We start from the raw sequence: 19,869 nt of genomic DNA on the forward strand, positions 1-19,869 counted from the left end.
TGACCAAGGGATGCAGGTCCGATTCACACATCTCGAGTGCTTCATTGAAGAAGAAGGCAAAGTCATTGCGCAAGGGTGCCGAGACGGGAGGATGTTTATCTTGGAGACGAACGATGTTGGCACCACTATGTTCGCGAAAGGGCAGAAGGTCAAGTCGGAAATCGACTTATGGCATAAGCGGGTCAACCACATCAATTTCTGGAAGCTTCAAGATATGCAGTCGAAACATGTTGTTTCTAGATTGCCAAAGTTCAGGCCTTCTTCCTCAATGAAGCACCCGAGGTGCGTGAACCGCACTTGCATCCCCTGGTCGACGATCTATCTAATCGACACCAGGTTCTTCGTAATTGTCGGAACATTTAAAACGTTCATCAACATTCCCTTATGTCCGATATGACTTAAAGGGACTTCTCCGACATGCACTATCGGGTGAGGAGTGTCATCTCCGGTTTCGACAACTCCTAGTTGCTCCGGCTTTTCTAGAAACGAGAACCATTCTTCGTGGTTCGCCACGTGGTTAGATGCTCTGGAGTCAACGTACCACACTTCCTCCAATCTGGAAGTGGTCTGCTTCATCGAGCTCGCCATGTGCTTCATCACTTCCGGTCTTTCTGGTTTCAGATCCTTTTGATCCTTTGACGTAATGCAAACATTGACGATTCCCTTGTCCGTCTATGCCAGATCCGGATTTATCCGAATCTGTGCGCTTCTTCCAGTACTCACTCTCCTAGTGGCCTTTCTTGTCACAATACCGGCATTCCGTGTTGGCCTTCCTCTTGCCGGTTCCCGACGCCGCCTTGACTCCCCCTGCTTGTGGAGGGTCCGGAACTGCTGTCGGCACCATCTCTATGCCTCCGATTTTGTTCTTGTCGGCCACTACTATTGTGTGCCGACCCACCTCGTCCTCCACATCCATGGGGCCGATCCTTCTTCGTGTACAACATCTGACTGTTTGATTGAGTGGTCCTTGACCCACTCGTGTGATTTTCTTCGACCATGAACATTGACTGCAGGTAGAAAAAGGACGATGGCTTCTCTCAAGTGCAAATTGCCGTCTGGATTGGTCAGTATCGTTGTGCTAGACCACCGAAGCAGATCTAGACCATCTCGTCTTCGTCCACCGTCACGTTGATGGACTTGAGCGCGTCACAAATCTCCTTGACCTTGGTGGTGTAGTTGGTGACCGACGTGTCCCGTTGCCGGATATTGTTGAGCTCTTGCTGGAGCTACAACTTCCAAGCCGTGGTACTTGCGGCGAAAATCTTCCAGAGATTTTCCCAGGCCTCCTTCAGTGACTTTGCGTCTCTGATGTAGCCAAGCATCTGGTCATGCACAGAGGATGCGAAACAATACAACACTTTGCTTGCTCCTTGCTCCCATACGGGGAAATCGTTGTGTGCCAAATCCGGTGCTGCTTCATTTGCTCCTTCCACGTAGCTCTAGTATCCGTGTCCCAACAAGTACTGGTGCATTTTATACGATTAGGACGCATGGTTGCTCCGGTCAAGTTTTTCCGTAGGAAGCGAGCTCGCCATGCTTCTATCCATATCTTCCTTTTGTTCTTTACCGGTGATTAGGGTTTGTCCCTTTCGAGCAGTTGTCGGCAGCAGAGGTTCTCAACCCTCGCGCTCTGGTACCATGTAAAAGTTAATATGCGGAAGCTTAGATAAACCGGCTTAGCCGGATAACAACAATAAAACAGAAATGAAGGTTTAATGGAAGCTTGGGAATACGCAGTACACGAGAGAGACAGAGAGAGCAGAATAGCATAAACTCAATTCAAAATAACAACACTTTGTACATACAAATGTCCTACATAACACTTTTTATACAGGTCCTTAAAGGGACTGACAGAAGTACTGACAAGTACTTCAATGTTCATACAAGCGACTGACACTAACTCCAAGGAATATGCCTACGTACTTGGCTTGGACCATAGGCTCCAACGACATATCGGTTCTCACTATTCTAGAGTACAATATGGTTCTCCAGTCCGGCTCTAGGTTCCGGATACCGATATATCCGAACATCAATGACGGTACCTATCCGGTTCTTCGTTCCGGATACCAATCCGGCTCTTGCTTATTCAACCGATCCGGATCCGGTTGAGCTTGCCCACTAAACAGGATATGAACCCTTCCAAAAGGTACAACAAATCTAATGGCACATATGATGAACGAGATGAACAAAGTTTTAAGTGATTTCATACCTAAAATCACTGTCATTAAAGGATGATGAGTCTATCAAAGGATGTTTGTGGAAATGCAAGCTATATGTATGATTGTGATAGGATTCTTTTAAAACTCAAAGAGGACAATCTCACACTCTCATATTTGAAATCTACTTTTGAGTTCTTGATGTGTTGGTTGGACATATGTGTGGTTATCTCCAAATAAGGTTGATGCAATCCAAAAACTTACATAAAGATAAGCACTCCCCATGGACTTGTAGTGTCATCAAAGATTCAAAGAAATATTTTCATGACCACCCTAATTTCTCCACTAGATTTCCCACAATGAGCAATTCTTATAATTTCACTAGCCCCAACAACTCTCCGTGATCTACTGAAAGTGATAATGGGGGAAACATAAAGGTGGCCTATGATCAATTTAAAGAGAAATTAGGTGAGTTGCCCCTGAAAACATAGAGAAGAAACATAGTGCCGTCCTGTATGGTCATTCATGTCGTAAATGTGACAAATGAAATGATACAACTTTCGAGAAGTTTGCCAAAGAGGAATCATTTACAAAGTTCATATATAATGCGTGTTCAAAATAGAGGCGAATATGACAAGAGACACAAGGCAAATAATAGATTATGAAATGAGAGCTAAGGATTGGGATAGGAGGTATTTATATGCATTAACCATTAAATCTAGAGAATCTATTAAACCTAAACGCAACCCTATGCGCATAGGAATAGTAACTAATGAAATTCATGGCTGGATATGAGGATGTACAACATGCACATGGGTGTGTGCAATGTGAAGAAACCATCCTCCTTTAATGATTATGATGAGACAAAGAGAGAGTTAACATCCATGAGAGACTGAAGGCGAGATGAAGCCCTCGACGACAAGGACTGAATTAGGATTCTCTCAATTTATGACTTGATGCTACACTGTAAATGCCAAGTCGACAGACAGAGAGGGAGGGTACAACCATAACATCTTTACATGCAAAAAGTGTACAACTTTAGCTGGTCGAAGTTAGAATGGCTTCCACCCTTTCTAGGGAACCATAAAGATGACCACAATTCATACCAATTATTGGTTCCCCTGTACCCAAACCTCTGCAAAAAGTAGATATCAATAAAAGAAGTCATCATATATAGAAAAACAAATGATATATAATTTCCTTATTTACAATGCGATGCAGTACAGAACACATACCCATGTATATCGGGAAGAACATACTCAGCATTCCAAGCAACCTTGAGATCAAATCCAGGACACACTGGCATCATTGTTTTATATCGTATTTGCGATCCTCCATTTCCTCCATATATTGATGATAATTTCCAACTCCAACCTGTTGTATGATTTTGAAAATCATGCCCTAGTCCGACCTGTATTCACTAAACACATTAATGTCTCTATATCATAAGAAAGCTCTGTCCAGAAAACATAAATCAAAGCTTACAAATAATAAGAAATCTGCTTGTTCAATTACATAGCTATCTAGATTTGCAACATGTACAGCGAGCATAGAGTTTATAAAACCAAAAGAGAAGGCATTGATATTTTTATACAGTTCTTCAGTGATAAAGATCATTGTCAACATGATAAATGAACAGTCTCTTATCACCTATACTGAGTGGCCACAAGAAACCTTAATGTAACCCTGTTGTTGACCAAGTGGAAACCTAAAGTATAATCCTATTCCTCAAATATAAGCTACGATGAGTGATCAGTAGCAACAACCCTAAATTAACATTGTATAGAGAGAACGTATGAAAGATTTACAAATATATATATATATATATATATACAACAATTTCCATCAAATTTACAATGTGCTTAACATAGAAAAGATGGCGAGCAGCTTATCAAACCCATGCAAATATAAGATAAAAAAAACCATCAACTGATTCCATTTGGCTCAAAAAAGTTATCAAACTCGTATAATTCTCTATCCAGCTTGAAGAAGATTTACATGTTCAGAAATTTTCACATCTATTTTTCATAAATGCTCTCTATGTTAACTTGCATTATAATAGAAGCAAAGGAATTTCACCTGCAAACTCAAGAATGAACCTACAGATATTTTTTTGCTAAGCAATTTTAAGTCCGCCTGCTTAGGTTCGAACACAATTTTCCATTTCCTGTCCTCTGAAATGGGTTTGAATACCAGTTTTGGATTGCACGAAGGTGATTCTTTGACCTGAAACTGTGAATAAAAGCACTAGGTTAAGCCCTGACTGCTAATCCATCAAATTTTGCATAGATATTTGAGCACCTTCTAACTTCGCAGATGAATACCTCAAGATTAGCACCAATCTGAAAGTCCTCAACATGTTGCCTGAACTTCAAAACACACTCTTTTGGTTTCCAATCAATGCTATATAAATCACTCCAAGATGACGTAGTAGCATTTTCAACAGGACCACCAGAGTCAATTCCAGGTGGTCCTCGGTTTGTTATGATAGGCTGAGACTCCAATTTATTGTCATCTGCCTCAAGTCCACCTGATGATACTATTCTCCTTGACCTCGATTCTTTAATATAATATGTACTTTGATGCGGCATTACACTATAAATACAGAATGGTTCAGACAATCATATCAATGAGCTTTAATAAAGAATGTATGCAATAAATATGCCATATGGCTATCCAAAGAGCCTTCACTATGACCACTTGTAAACATTGAAACAAATACTGGTTGCAGAATAAGCTCCATTATAAAATCCTCTGTTAGGCTTCATATTGAGATCCATCATTTCCATTGATGTATCACAAGAGAAAATAACCATATCCTTAATAATGTATAGGTTACATGGACACAATACGTGGATTAAATCTCCTTCCAAAGATTGACCACTTTTCAAGTAAAGCTACACCTTGGGTTAGAAACAAACTAGCTGTTGGCACAATCCGAGATAATTTATGCTCCCCCCTTGCACAACTAACATTAGGATTGTTCACCCCATCTGGTCCAGTAGGGTTTTGACACTCCCAGAATCGTATTTTGATGAAGATTGTGTTCCTGATTGTCGATTTGGAGTACTTTTTTCACCGATTCAATCAAACTATTGATGTATGGTGAATGGCCATTCTATGTGCATACATACATTCTTGTCTTTCAACATGAGAACAACCACATGTCAGATGCATGCCTTCATAATTCCCTTCCTTCACTAAATTGGGATGCCCATTGTAGCCAATTTACGATATTCACAAGATTATCTCTTCATCTTATGTCCAAACTAACCAAAACACTCACTAATTTAGCCTTTCAAGGACATTAATTTGACCTTTCAAAGACTTTCAATTCTTAATCTCACAATGCCAAAGCATCGGCAGACGTATTGGAAATCCTAAATTCCACACATCAGTGATGATGGTGAAGTGGTTCACAAAACCCTAATATAATAGATTATCTAGGTTTACCAATAGCAAAAACAAAACAAGAATTCCATTTGTAACATCATTCAAATGAAAGAAAGGAACACACATATCTCTCCTTCAGAATCTTCACAAGAAACACACACAGAATCTTCATATCTTACATGTAAAAATCAATTTCTTCTCTTGGCTATAATAGAGTACATATTCTTCTTTACTACTCTTCTCAAACACCCACATTTTTTTTCATTACAAGCGGAGGTTTAAAACCTTAAAAGAAACGGGTTGCAAACGAATCTGAAAAGAGAATCGAGTCACGGCGACCTTACCTTTCCTGGAATGGATTGGCGATGGCGATGGCGATGGCGATGGGCCGAAGATGAAGATAAAAACAAGAGAAAACGAACACTCGCAGATTTTATGTTCTATGTATTTCGAACGAAGCCCCTTAATCTATATACATATGTATATGTATAAGTTATAACAGTATATGTATGTGTGTGTATGTATAACAGTATATCAATATGTATGCATGTGCGTATGTGTATGTAGGTATGTATGTGTGTATGTAGGTATGTATGTATGTTCTTATGTATGTGTGTGTGTGCACATAGTAGTTTCTTCCGTTCCTTTTTAATATATAAATTTCCTCCATCTTCTAGTTCGTTTTGTCATTTAATTAATAACCGGAAAGAGATCCCTAATATGTTTGCTAATCTCTTCCTTACTTTATTGGGAATCTCAAATAAAGAAAGACAAAGTTGTTCTGCAAATGTATGTAAGACAAGCTCAACTCATGTTGATCCTACATAGGACCTTTGTGTATATGTATGTTAAAAGACGACTCTAGTACATGAACATGACAACGTAACAATGTGGATTTCGATGAGATATATTATCATCATGGATGACCTTTCCAAATCTAGTAAAATGTATGGTCGTGGTGATTGTAGCTAAGTGACCAATCTAGGGGCATCATACCAACTTGGGTGGCTCACCTTCCTCCATAATATATATATGTATATGTATATCCTTTGCGATATTATATAATATAGCCTCACTAATCACGAAGGTTTATAGGCGCCACTACTAGTCTCCATCAATGCAATAGCCATGTTCTTTTAGGGATTCATCCGTCATTGTAATTGTTCTAATCATCATCATGGGATGATGAATCTATGCTCCAACCTTTCAAGCTTTGATCTTCTTGGAGCATTGGAGATGTCACAAGATTGCTCTCCACCTCATTCTCATAATCATGAGGTATCCCACCAATGGGGTAGACACTAGTATTACATGAGCATCATTAGCATTGATGCAATTGGTATTACCATTAGTCAAATATCATGACATTCACCTCATTGGTCATGTAATAAATATCATGAAATGGATATGCCTTGCAAACTAGATATAGATCATAAAAAATATGTATACTTTGGAAATGAAAATTTGAAATGCCCTTTTTAGCATTTCTACTAGTGAATGTAATTTTGTTTTGTAATTTACGAAATCACTAAAACATTTGGTTGTACATGTGACAAGCTCCCATATGGAATTATGACTATTCTTTCATCTCTCATAATCTACTCTTTATTGCTTTTGTACTCTCATTCTTATCCCACAATCATTGCAAATTCTCCTTTTTCTCAACCATGCAAGGTAAGTAACTGTATTCTGAATAAAGATCATAACAAGATCACTAGCATAATGGTCATGGCACAATTCTATAGGTAAAGTTATATAAAAGGTTTGACCCGCATGTGATGATTTGTTACGCTTAATTGATATTAGAAATCAATTGTTCTATTATTAAGATATGACAAAACAGAACATTCAAAATGCAGTTCTCCATTAACGATGCACAAAGCAATGATTGTTACAACTCGAGACGTATTTGATTCTTACAATTACTAGTCACATACAACCTTTTTGAAATTGCTGTATTTACGTAGGTAACACCAATTTCTTATTTTCATCCACATCCACTAATCCTTTTTACTATCCTCTCACTGCAAAAAAATGGAGAAGAGGAAATATGCAGAAATTGCCACTACATAACCACCATTATATATTTTAAGCTAGTTAAATAACAGAGATGATAGATACAGTGCTCACGGAGTAACAAAACTTGAGATGAGACTTCTTAGATATATATCTTACAGCCATTGGATATTATGCCTTTATCCTCTAAATGTCAACATAACTGTGACCCAAGAAAGAATATAATTAATCGGTTTCCACATCAGAAAACTATCTAAAACATTCACAGCAATAAAAAAGCTATACTACCAGCTGCAAATCAAATTTGATTCACAAAGCTAGTAGAAACTATTTACACTTGAAGTAGAAGATATAAAATGTCATATATAATCAAGTTCTTCGAAGGAGAATGATCAGTAAAGCACAAATAAGGGAACCAACCGATCAACCAATCTCAAATCGTGTGAAATTGCTAAAAGATGAAACGTCTTAATCGAGGCAGTGTAACAGATCCTGCACCAAACCCTTCGAGCACAACTCTTGCACCTGGAAACTCTGCCCTTGTAGTCAAGCTGTGTATTCAGAAACCAAGTATTATTACATATTTCCTTTCCTCTTATTCGAAAAAATCCATTAGAATTGCCACATGGCTGAATTCTGCTGATGAAACATACCATACAAACAAGCACACAATGCAGAATTTATTACACATGAAAGGACATCCATAAACTATGTTTTTAGGTTTCTACTACAACAAGTGCAGCAACATGCAGACTTTACTTTATAAAGGATATATCAAATATCCAAATGAGTAACACTCGTGTGCCCCATGGTCTCACAAATGTATATGTCACCCATTATTGGTGCAACTCAAACACCACCTTGAGTGTATCTATTCCTTCTAGTGAGATATGGGGCTTACACAGCATATATGTGTACTATGAAATTTTGGTAAGTGTCGTTAGAAGATGCTGAAAGAAAATTTATCTTGTATTGCCATTCTATGACCGAATATAGCTTCAATTTCAACCTTCTGATACCGAAAACATTCCAAAGTGGACAGCCTCTTGACAATTAGTCCGCTTAGTGGCTAGAGATTCTTAAAAGAGAATGTATGTTCTCACCTACTTTTAACAGCAACACAAGGCATGCTAATACGTTGAGCAGCTTCAACTCCAGTATTTCCACCCGCCAATAGAATACAATTTTGAACTGGAACACCAGCGATTTCAGCTCCTGCTCGTAATGCAGCTATCGCTGTTTTGGAGCTAATCGCAAACATCATAAAAGAATATAAGGGTGGTAATGCAAACAATAATTCCTCCTTGTGTGCTGAAAAAGGATTGCTGAATGAACATGAAATGAATTTTAACAATGCTCACATTTTCACAAAACTATTGTCAACCTCGATGCTTATTTTCAAAATTGACGCCACCTCTTCTGCCAGCCGTTGCTTTTCTGCTGCCACTGCATACAAAATCAATGAAGTACTTAAATGACCAATAACTTCCTGCTTGAACAAGATTTCACAAACTAGTGCATTCAAAACATGCTAACTCCAGCACAGATGGGTGATCCTAACTCTGCAAAGGCCAAAGGAACAGTAGATGTTCAACTTTAACCATGATTTTTATGACAAGTCAGTGAAGGAACTACAAATATTGATTACATTGGTCTATTGGATAAATAGATAGTCTAAAGAATTCAACAAGAAGGTATTTGCCAAGCAATGGTAGATTCACAGTGTAATATCTAAAAGCAGTATTGATTTATCACTAAGGATCCATCATAAACGAAAGGAAAACTGTGTGGGAAAAATGAATCCCACCAAAAACCCAAGAATCTAAATACTCTACAGTTCATACTTACAAAAGCACCGTCTACTGGACTGTACAGTGCTTGTCAGTCAGATGAACACCTACCAGCCTTGGCCGCCTCGAGGGCTAATTCTTCATCTAAACCCATTGAAGACCCTGCACCCAGAACCACCTGCCCATATGCACTTCCCTCAACTTCCTTCTTGCCAACGAAGGCAATCCTTCTAGCCCGTTCTATCCCAAGCTTTTGAACTAAGGACCTGTTAAGATAATTCCTAAAAGGTTTATAACTCAAAGAGAAAATATGAAGTTTTTACCAAACTTATTGATTCTAATCATAAAGTTTCTAACCTTTCAATATCTTCTCCACTATTATTGTATGCAGCGAGGATTATAAGAGGCAAATTGGCATCAAGCACTTCATCTACAAAGCTGCACCTCAATGTCTGGTATTTATTAGCTATTGTTGCCTAGCTATACTCATGGAAACAAGAAAAATGAAGAAAACAATCAAACATTATAAAAACTTTTATCAAACTATGCTCTAATATGTTACTCTTGACGGGATACCAAGCATTTATTTGTTATAAAAACTTTTCCATCTCTGGAGATGATCACTCTCATCTTTTTGAGTATGAGATTGAGATTGTGGTTAAGAAATGACATCAACCCATGAAAAAACTTTTCTCCTCAACATTTCCAGCTTAGGCTTAAATACTACTGCAACGTTTATGGTAAATCACAATGAACCATTTAGACTGATGCGAGCAGGGTAGAAACTTTTAACTCTATGAAGATAATAATCGCATCTGTTATGCTTGGATGGCAAGATGGAGAAGAGGCATTTGTCAAATTTCCCCTTTTGTCTCATGATCATGTTAGTCCAGTTAGGAGAGAGGATTTTGACTCGGAGCTTTAGCAGCATGTTGTGGATACAGCGCTCAAGGCTATCAAGAGTAATCAAACCCATTTATGGAGTCAGATGGATTTACAAAACTCAATACAAGGCTGATGGTTCTATGAGAAGCACAAGACAAATCTTGTGGCAAAGGGGGATTTCCAGTTCCATGGTACGGGATTGAGGAGCCCAATGGCACGAATGACCACTATCAGCACCATCTTAATTCTTACAATTACTTATGGGTGGCTGGAGTTCCCGTGTCAAGAGTGTTTCTCAATGAGGAGTTGAAACAGTAGGTGTAGGTAATGCCAACACCCGGCTTCAGCATCTATGGAAGGAGGATAAGTGCAACGCCAAAGAAAGCCTTGAGCTGTCTTACATTGGCATCCTTAGTGTGGGATCCAAATCTGAACACATATCTCAACCACTTACAATTTGTTGAGTTTTAAAATTCGTTCATCTCTTTGTGTTTAGACCCCTTAACACTTGCTATTCTGAATCTGTATACATTTTCGAAGATCAAAGGCAACCAGAAGCTTGCTTTTTTGAGAAATTTGGTGATTATCCTGGGAAAGAGACTATTGAAAACGGCCTTCAATAACCCAATAGATCAAGAAAACAAATACAGTTTTCATCCTTGAGCAACAACAAACCATTAACAGGTGGTGGGCCGCCGAGCTACAAGCTATACAGGGTGCAAAATAAGTAAAAAAAAAAAAGGGTGCAAACTCAAACTAGTTTCCAGCAGAATGGCTAGGCGAAATCTCTGTAAAGACTGGATAGCCAATCAACAAACTATACTGGGACCTTAAAGAAACCTCATAATCAAACAAAAAGCTATTTATAACACTTATCCACAAGTAGAGGGTGAAGAGAAATACAACCTTTCAACTCCTGGGCGAAGAGATACACTGCCGTCAGCCACTCGCTCTTCTAATGCAGCTTTCTGAGAAATATAAGAATAGAAAATCAATAGGCATAGTATTCTACAGTCTCAATTAAAAATACGACGAGGCCAAGGCGCAAAAATAGAGTATTTACATAGGATAAAGAAAGGAAACTATCTACTACTATCAGCAAACACATGAAAAAATAAGTTTTTCTATAGCATAATGAAATAGAATGAGCCTACACCTTAAATATCGATCAATCTAAATGTTACGAGTGTCCTCATACCTTTTCTTGCATGATCTTTTGAATGAATGCATTATTTTGACCTGTAGGTAGTGCCACTGGCCAGCCAATCTAGATAAATAGCATAATATAAAGAAAGAAATTAAATCATCTTCAACACGTTACTACATTGCTAAAGGAATAGCTCACATGGATATGGCATCAGAAATTTTCATATTGAGAGATTCATGCGTTTGAACGCCATACCTGATTAAAAAAGAGAGACAACATTTTTTCTTCACTACCCCCAGCCTGCCTGCATATTCATAATGTAATACCATATCAATCCTCTCATGGTTAAAAGCATTCTTTCAGAACCTCGAATGATAATATACCTTCTCAAATCTGAATATACTGGCTCTGACCAATTTGCACAATCCAATCCCAACTTCTGAAATGCTGCACGAATTTTCAGACCATGTTTAGAAACAGTGTTATAGAGATGAAAGAAATTGGCTGACAAGATCAAATCTTCAACCAATAATGAAGAAAAGAATCATGGTATATAGCCCACCTACATTAAAGGAGTGACGATGACCAAAGCGATGCATATCAGCCACAACACTACATGTTTTCCAAAATGTTAGCTTCCCTCCAGCACACATATACGCAATCACTAAGTAGCATATGAATATATGTCTTAAATCTTTGTAACCTTAATGTTGATGGTGAAAGTTCAGTGGAATTAGTTTGATGTTACACACATTACAAAAAAGTTAGGCTTAAGTTTATAGTTTGAGATCAATGACGCTAACAATAGATTTGCTCCGAAGAATTACAGATTTTTACAAATTAATTTACACAACCCAAGGGGTTGAAAAAACAATAACATCAGCTTAATTATTAAAAAATCTTCATATATCTTTACTTTGAGATCATGGATACTAACGATCATTTTTCTCCTAAGGTTTATGGTTTTTACAAATCACTTTCCACAACACAAAACACTAACCATGTCCTTAGGAGAAGAATGAAAAAAAAAACAGAAGTAGTGGTGCAAGGCCAAAATCAATATATATATATACGTACCCTTCCACTTCCATGAGAACTGCAAGCTGTTTATAGGTATTAGGAATTCCGTCTTCTTCTTCTTCTTCTTCTTCTTCGATTTCGTGTGTCTGTTTCCTTGCTTCTACTTCTTGTGTTTTACTCTTTTTTTCTTCTTCTTCTTTTTCTTGTGCCCGTTCATCTCCTTGTTGTTGCGAGAAGACGGTGCAGGGTCGCTGGCCATATCTCTTCTGCTTGGCCGTCGAATTGGAGGCAAGAAGTAAGGCATGTACACGAGCTCTGAATGGAGAAAAAGGAGAGTAGGAGGAAGAAGAAGAAGAAGAAGAAGAAGAGAGATGGCGAGGAAGGGAAGAGAGGGAGGACGTGCAGAAACAGAGGTGAGAAGTGACGGAAATCTCCATAGCTGCTGGAATCACCAAAAACATGTCCTCCTCAAAGGAGAATCTCTTTGCGACAGGCAAGCCATTCTCTGTGTAATCAATCTCTCTCTCAGAACTGATCCTCCTATTTCACTGGAATTACAAATCTGGCCCATCATAGTTTTCAAGTTACTTCATTCACAAACACACACACACACACACACACACACACACACACACAAGAGAGTGTGGCTCCCACACAAAAGATGATCGAATACAATGCATCATTTTACATAAGAAACCCGATGATCGGGTCGGCCCCCACACACACCACAGAAAATTTGATGATCACTTCTCTGGGGTGGTTGACCTTAGCTTCGTTCTGACACCCTTCACTCTCTCGGACACGTCCAAAACTGAACCCTTTCTCTTTGGACTAGATGCTATCTATCAATCCTATATATATGTGCTTCAATTCCCCTTTGTATAGAAAACACTCATGTCGAACAAGGATATTCGTTGACTGCCTGGGATTCGAATTTCTCTTCCATATATATAAGCTTCAATTCCCCTTTGTATAGAAAGCACTCATGTCGAACAAGGATATTCGTCGAATGCGTTGTAATAAAAAGGTCTTCCTCTCGTGGCTTCGAAGTAGCGTGTAGCATTTTCATGGGTGCCCATTATGATCGATGAGTACTTGAAGGCCAATCTATTTGAAGTGTTTCTTCTATCGGTTCAAGTGGCTCATTAATGTAGCCTTCACAAGTGTATCCTTCAATTTAAAACTATTGGCACCTAATTTACTATGACACGCATAAATATTCCACGAAAGTCATAAGCTTTTGTACATCTTCAAAAATATCTTCTTTCATCACAAAATGCTTTGTTTGTAACAAAATTATGTTAAATATGTGTTTTCCCAATTGTAATGGTCCCTATAATGCCTTGTTGTACAAACCAGTCAACCAGTTGTTCTAATTAATCATGTTGTCACGTTGTGGCGTGTGTGAAGGAAAGAATGCGCAAAAAGTCACGATTTGTTATTGACCAAGAGTTTGGGCAAACTTATCATCATAAGAAAAAGTAAGAGAAGATAATTAGGACAATATATTTGACGCATTCTATTGTTTCAAATTGCTCCTAACAAGCATAACCTTCCCTTTGGAACCATTGACAATCAATTTATTGGGCACGTGAAAACATTCAAGAACACTCATAAACATTTATACATCTTCAAAAGTATTTTTTTCCAGCAGAAAATGATTTGTTTGTGATAAAATTATGTTGAACCCTTCTAATGCCTTGTTGTACAAACTAATCAAAGCATTTATTCTAAAGAATCATGTTGTTGTGGTGTGGCATGTGTGAAGGGAAGATAGCATGAAAATGTCAAGTTTTACAATAGGTCAAGATCTTGTAAAATTATCCTCTGAAGATAACCAAAACGAATTCACAAAAAGTTACAGAACTTATGTTAGAGAAACCAATGGTGATATTACAACTAAGAGCTAGTCATTGAAATGACAAGGTGAAGGGTTTGATGCACATTAAATATGATAAGGAAGGCATGTGGTCAATGTGAATTTGTTAATATACATTCCAAATTTGAATGTCATCCCTATGTAAAAGGGTTCAATTATTGGAACGCCCTCGTAAATTTGGTGTCTTTCCCCCTAAAACAATCTTACACTATATGATTCATAACCACAAATATCCTTGTAATCTATTGGAAATTGCTTTAGTATCAACGTAACCGCCAATTTTATTTATGTATACATTTTTATAAGTTCAATTCTTGAGTGATCAATGCTCCACAAAAGAAGCCAAAACAAAAATAAACAAAAAACCCTTTGCGAAATCACCATCGAGTGATCTCATAAGCTCAACACAAAAATCATTCTTGTTTTGGCCCTCCACTAGTGAAACACTTGTTTTATTGTGTGACTTGCAAAGGCGTTCTTTTTGCGTAGGGTGAATAAGCCATTCGTCATCCCAATAGTTTATATATGTAAGGAGTGCCCAATAAGGCTCTCTTCAAGTAAACACATTTGTGTCCTCGTTGAACTTGGAAAGATGCTCTTTTGTATGGGGTTGGACAAACTACCTATCACCCATTTTTCAAATTTACATCCGAAAAGCGATCATTGCTTAATTTGCTTTGTGGATTCTAACTGAGTTGGCAATAAGTGAACTTGACTTCAATAAAAACTAGAATTTAGGATTTATACAAAATTTGACATGCAACCAGATTTGAATCCACACCTCCAAACCTCCTGTTTCAATGATCTCCCATTTGAGTTATGTTCAATAATCCATAAATGTTGATCTACTTTCTCGATTCCACAAGAGTCATGAAGAAGTGAAGTCAACTTCAACCAAAACGGGCTTCAGGATTTATACTAAATTTGACATGCAACAATACATATTTGAACACTCACCTCCAACCTCTAGTTTTAGGGCTCTCCCATTTGAGTTGAGCTCAATAATTCAAACTTGAACCACTATACAATAAAAGTTTTCATCCATGCATGTCAGGTGTGACTAACAATATTGTTAGCTGTTAATAATTAGCTAATTAACTAAGTGTTAATTAGTATCTAATTATGTGAATAGTTAATCACGTATGTGATTAAGCAGTAGAAGATTATGTGATGTGTGTGTGTGTGTGTATGTGAGAGGGAAAGAGAGAGAGGAAGTTACACTTATGAACAATAACATAAATGGGGGATGATTAACAAGAGTGCAGCTAAAGATCTTTCTCTATATTAATAAGTATCGAAGAACAAAGATACCCACAATGAGGTATATATACATCTCATGTGCAAGGGTGTACATGTGTGAGAAGAATATAGGTACAAGGGATGTAAGTCCTATATTCAATGAACTTGGTAGTGGAGGATCTAAAATGTATCCCCACTTAAGTACAAAATCCTATTTAAGGATTTAAGGTGAACACTTCTAACTAGATTCTAATTATGTAACTACTAAGTTACATGGTTGACTAAATAACTAAACCTAATTGAGCTTGATATCTCAACATTAGCTATTTATCAGGCATCTCTTTGGTTAGTCGTCTTTGCCTCGTTGCTTGCAACAAACGACGAGGTCAATGCCAAGCCTCCTCATCACTTGACTATTAAGTTGGTTTGATGTCCCAAACTTAGGTTCAACGTTGGGCCTAAGGTTTAGACCTCTTGAGCCAAGGAAAAAGAGAAACAAACACACACTACCTAATTTACTTGTCCCCACACATACATAGCCTAGGGGAATATTACATTCCCAAAATTGCCCCTATACATAATGTAGTCATTCTTAAACTACCCTTTTTCTTGTTTCCTAAAGTCCCCCCTAATTATTAAAAGGAAATGCTTACTAAACCAAGCAAGCACATATATACATAAACGCAAACACATACACATAATGCGACATTCTTACCTGCATGACACTTGCATACAAGTTTATATACATTTGCATACACATTTGCCACAATACACATTGTACAACGACGTTTACACATAAACATACAAACTCACACATAGATTTACACCTATAAGTGCACACAATTTAGGTTCATATGCATGTTTAGGGTTTAGGGTTTTACCAACCTAAACCCTAAACCCTAGATTCTACTTTTGTGGATTTACCATCAAGCATACTCTGTCCACAAAACTTCATGACAGCTTTGGGGTATACATTTGACATCATTCAAACACACATGAACCTCTTACGAACATTGGAGAATGATGACCTTTGGAAATGTGTCATCCAATTATAACAGAGTGTTTCTTGGATGTCGTTGACACTAATGAGGACAATGTATGTTAACAAGGAGAATATATAGTACAAAAATGTAACATTACAAGGAGCAACAACCGACACTATATGAAGTAGGAGGTGGGTGCTTTATATAAGGTCACCCTCTCTCTTCACCCACACTCTCTCTAGAGCTATAGAAGCTCATGGGTCATGGGGAATGTGGAAACTCATTAGTTATGTTTCATAGAATATGATTCTATGACACATAGTTGATGTGCAGAGAGTAATGGTGACTTTTGACCTTTGAACGTTCATACATTCTCAAAGGTGTGTTCACACACTAGTCTAGGTTGAGCTTAATTCTCAACACGCACCCTCAAGCTCAACTTGGATTGGCTTCTTTCAGTTGATGTCCACTTCGGCTGGTGCCTGGTTCGGACGGTATCCAGTTCTCTCTTGTACTCCCCCTAAAGATTGACAAGTTAGGGATTGTCAATCCAAGGTTTGACATGAATTGTCGAAGCTTGTCGGCTCTTGGGGTTTTGGTGAAGATATTGGTTGTCTGAAAATTTGTGTTGATGTGTTGAAGGTCGACATCTCCAGCTTGAACGTGCTCTCGGATGAAGTGATAGTGCACTTCAATATGCTTTGTGCGCGCGTGGAACACCGGGTTCCAAGCCAGATAAATATTGCTCATGTTGTCGCAATAAAGGGGAGTCGGACCCTTGATGGGAACACCCAGATCCTTCAAGTTTCGCTTCAACCAAACGGTTTCACATGCAGTCACATTCGTGCCCATGTATTCAGCCTTTGTGCTCGAAAGAGCGATGGTTGGTTGCTTCTTGTGGATATTACTCCGCTGCCGAGGGAGAAAACAAATCCGGAGGTCGATTGGTGGTCGGCTCTGTAGCCGACCCAGTCGGCATCAGTGTACCCCTCGAGTCGAATTGGTGTGGCCGATTTGTAGAGAATGCCACAATCCATTGTGCCGTTCACATATCGTAACACTCGCTTAGCGCAATCCAAGGGAATGTCAAGTGGCTTTTGCATGAATTGGCTAAGGAGACTGATCGGGTAGCTGAGGTCAAGTCGAGTAATTGTGAGATAGATGAGGCTCTTGATTAGTTGTCGATACTGAGTCGGCTCGCACTCTTCTGTGCCGGAGTCGGTAGCTAGCTTCAGGTTCCGATCGAGAGGGGTTGCCACAGATTTACACTCAATCATCCCGAACTTGTATAACAAGTTAAGGATGTAGTGTCGTTGAGAGATCATAATGCCGGTTGGAGTCTGAATTACCTCGATGCCGAGGAAGTAATGGAGCTCCTTCATGTCCACTAGATTTTCACCTCCAATGACCTTGTTGATGTCAACTAGATTTTCACCTCCAATGACTAGATCATCCACATATAGGATGATGACAATCGGACTTCCAGAATCGCTTCTTATGTAGAGGGATTGTTGGATTTCAACACTCTAAAGACGATTCGATGAAGATATTGTGTTATCTTCGAATGCCAAGCATGTGGTGCTTGCTTAAGGCCATAGAGTGGCTTCTTTAGTTGGCAGATTGATTTTGGATAGGTGCTTGATTCGAAGCCGGGTGGTTGTACCATGTACACCTCCTCTTCTAATTCGCCTTGAAGAAAGACGTTCTTGACATCCATTTGATGGAGGTGCCACCCTTTCGCCGCTGCAAGTGCAAACACGGCCCACATAGTCGTCATCTTTGCCACCGGAGCAAAGGTCTCTTCATAGTCGACTCCATGTGTTTGTGTGTATCCTTTCACTACGAGTGGGGCTTTGTAGTGGTTGACAGAGTTGTCGGCATTATACTTCACCTTGTAAATCCATCTACAACTGATTGCCTTTTTGTGTGGTGAGTGGGGAATGACATCCCATGTCTCGTTCTTGCATAGTGCTCACATCTCCTCGTTCATTCCTTTGACCCATCGTGGATCCTTGGCTGGTTCGGAAAAAAATTCTGGTTCTCGAACTGCTGCCACCTTCATCATAAAGGCATAGTGATATGCCATATAGTCATTGTAGCCGACTCGGTTAACCGGATTCTTCTCTCAGGTGGAGCGACGGAGTTTCTCATTTGCTGTGGCAATGGCATTCTTTACACCAAGTGTCCTCATGATGGGTACATCGAAGCCACCGAACTCACTGTCAAGTGAGTGAGCCGATTCGTCGTCGTTGAATTGATCGTCTTCATATTCCGGCATTTTGGCCTTGCCTTTGTCCATCTTCGGAGTTGGAAGAGATGTGCTTTGGTCACTTGGGGGCTCTTGTGGCCCACTGAGCCTGGTCATGATCGGACTAGGCTCAGTTGATTTTCGTCTTCTATCTCTTGGTTGGCCAAGTTCGGGTCGACTAGACAAGGTTCAGGAGGAGTTGGCTCAGGTTCGTACCATGATGCTGATTTGTCAAAGACGACATCCCGACTTACACGAACCTTCTGGGTAGAGGGGTTGAAGCACTTGTAGCCCTTTTGCTCTAGTGAGTACCCTACGAGGATACACTTCTCCGAATTGGGATCTAGCTTTTGCTGCTTTTCATCGGGAATGTGCACATATGCAAGTGAGCCGAATATCCTTACATGGGATAGATCCAGCTTCATCCCATAATACTTCTCGTGAGGGGTAAATTCATGCACTCCGGATGTTGTGCACTGGTTCATGAGGTAAATGGTAGTATTTGCTGCTTCGGCGCAATATGACTTCAACATGTGCTTCTCGTTTAGCATGGCCTGTGCAACTTCGAGGATGTGCCAATTTTTGCATTCGGCCACTCCGTTCTGTTGCAACATATGTCGACAAGAAAATTCTCATTGGGTTCCTTCTTGTTGAAGGTATGTTGTGAATGCATCAGAGAAGTATTCCTTGCCTCCATCTGACTGAAGACATCAGACGTGCCGACCTGTGGCTTTCTCGACTTCATTCTTAAATTTTTGGAAGTGTCTAAACACTTCGTTCTTTTGCCACATGCGGTAGATCCAGGTGTGCCTTGAGAAGTTTTCGATAAAGGTCACGTAATATCGGATGGTCCCCATACATCAGAATGAGTTACATCCAGTAGGCCCTTGCTTACAGTCTTCTCTTTCGGGAATAGGTGCCGATGTTGCTTGCCGAATTGGCAGGTTGCACATACACCTTCAATCTCCTTCTCTTTGAAGGTCGGGAACCCGATGAAGACTCCTTTTGATTTCATTGCCTTGAGTTTATTGAGATTGATGTGGCCAATCCTCTTGTGCCACAACTCTATGTCTGTGTTGGCGTCGAGGCCCTTTGCAAACATGGTAGATTTTA

At 39.2% G+C, this 19,869-nt stretch overlaps 2 protein-coding genes across 5 annotated transcripts; both read right to left on the reverse strand.

The window, feature by feature from the left end:
• Positions 1-2,705: 2,705 nt before the first annotated feature.
• Positions 2,706-6,002, reverse strand: ORG4 (OBP3-responsive protein 4 (ORG4)). 2 transcript variants are annotated; one of them, XM_087320579.1, is made up of 5 exons: positions 5,889-6,002; positions 4,481-4,751; positions 4,236-4,388; positions 3,392-3,567; positions 2,706-3,291 (listed from the first exon to the last, which is right to left on the reverse strand). In XM_087320579.1, the coding sequence occupies exons 2-5, from the start codon at positions 4,745-4,747 to the stop codon at positions 3,195-3,197; spliced, it is 693 nt and encodes a 230-aa protein (XP_087176705.1). In that variant the 5' UTR covers positions 4,748-4,751; positions 5,889-6,002; the 3' UTR covers positions 2,706-3,194. The 2 variants fall into 2 exon arrangements, with proteins under 2 accessions (XP_087176705.1, XP_087176706.1); XM_087320580.1 differs by having other exon boundaries at positions 5,894-5,999.
• A 1,681-nt stretch (positions 6,003-7,683) lies between these two features.
• LOC147864095 (Haloacid dehalogenase-like hydrolase (HAD) superfamily protein) lies at positions 7,684-12,870 on the reverse strand. Of its 3 annotated transcripts, none has more exons than XM_087319768.1 (11): positions 12,465-12,870; positions 11,950-11,999; positions 11,771-11,834; positions 11,643-11,691; positions 11,439-11,507; positions 11,147-11,208; positions 9,713-9,793; positions 9,467-9,621; positions 8,927-9,011; positions 8,673-8,812; positions 7,684-8,116 (listed from the first exon to the last, which is right to left on the reverse strand). In XM_087319768.1, the coding sequence occupies exons 1-11, from the start codon at positions 12,866-12,868 to the stop codon at positions 8,112-8,114; spliced, it is 1,164 nt and encodes a 387-aa protein (XP_087175894.1). In that variant the 5' UTR covers positions 12,869-12,870; the 3' UTR covers positions 7,684-8,111. The 3 variants fall into 3 exon arrangements, with proteins under 3 accessions (XP_087175894.1, XP_087175892.1, XP_087175893.1); XM_087319766.1 differs by having other exon boundaries at positions 8,669-8,812; positions 12,465-12,869; XM_087319767.1 differs by lacking the exon at positions 7,684-8,116 and having other exon boundaries at positions 8,665-8,812.
• Between the last annotated feature and the right edge of the window lie 6,999 nt (positions 12,871-19,869).

This window comes from Azolla caroliniana, unplaced genomic scaffold (genome assembly GCF_043228905.1).
Source record: "Azolla caroliniana isolate FFs.n. ecotype wild unplaced genomic scaffold, voAzoCaro1.0.p SCAF_5, whole genome shotgun sequence".
NCBI lineage: Eukaryota > Viridiplantae > Streptophyta > Polypodiopsida > Salviniales > Salviniaceae > Azolla > Azolla caroliniana.

What these genes read in the sequence shown, in the direction of transcription:
- ORG4 (XM_087320579.1), bottom strand. Translation starts at nt 4,747, where the DNA reads ATGCCGCATCAAAGTACATATTATATTAAAGAATCGAGGTCAAGGAGA. An exon ending in AGATTGGTGCTAATCTTGAG is followed by an intron (nt 4,389 to 4,480) that starts GTATTCATCTGC and finishes TTTTATTCACAG; the next exon opens with TTTCAGGTCAAAGAATCACC. An exon ending in GTTCATTCTTGAGTTTGCAG is followed by an intron (nt 3,568 to 4,235) that starts GTGAAATTCCTT and finishes TAGTGAATACAG; the next exon opens with GTCGGACTAGGGCATGATTT.
- LOC147864095 (XM_087319766.1), bottom strand. Translation starts at nt 12,868, where the DNA reads ATGTTTTTGGTGATTCCAGCAGCTATGGAGATTTCCGTCACTTCTCAC. An exon ending in CTTCGCCCAGGAGTTGAAAG is followed by an intron (nt 9,794 to 11,146) that starts GTTGTATTTCTC and finishes ATTGAGGTGCAG; the next exon opens with CTTTGTAGATGAAGTGCTTG. An exon ending in TGTGTTGCTGTTAAAAGTAG is followed by an intron (nt 8,117 to 8,668) that starts GTGAGAACATAC and finishes CTGAATACACAG; the next exon opens with CTTGACTACAAGGGCAGAGT.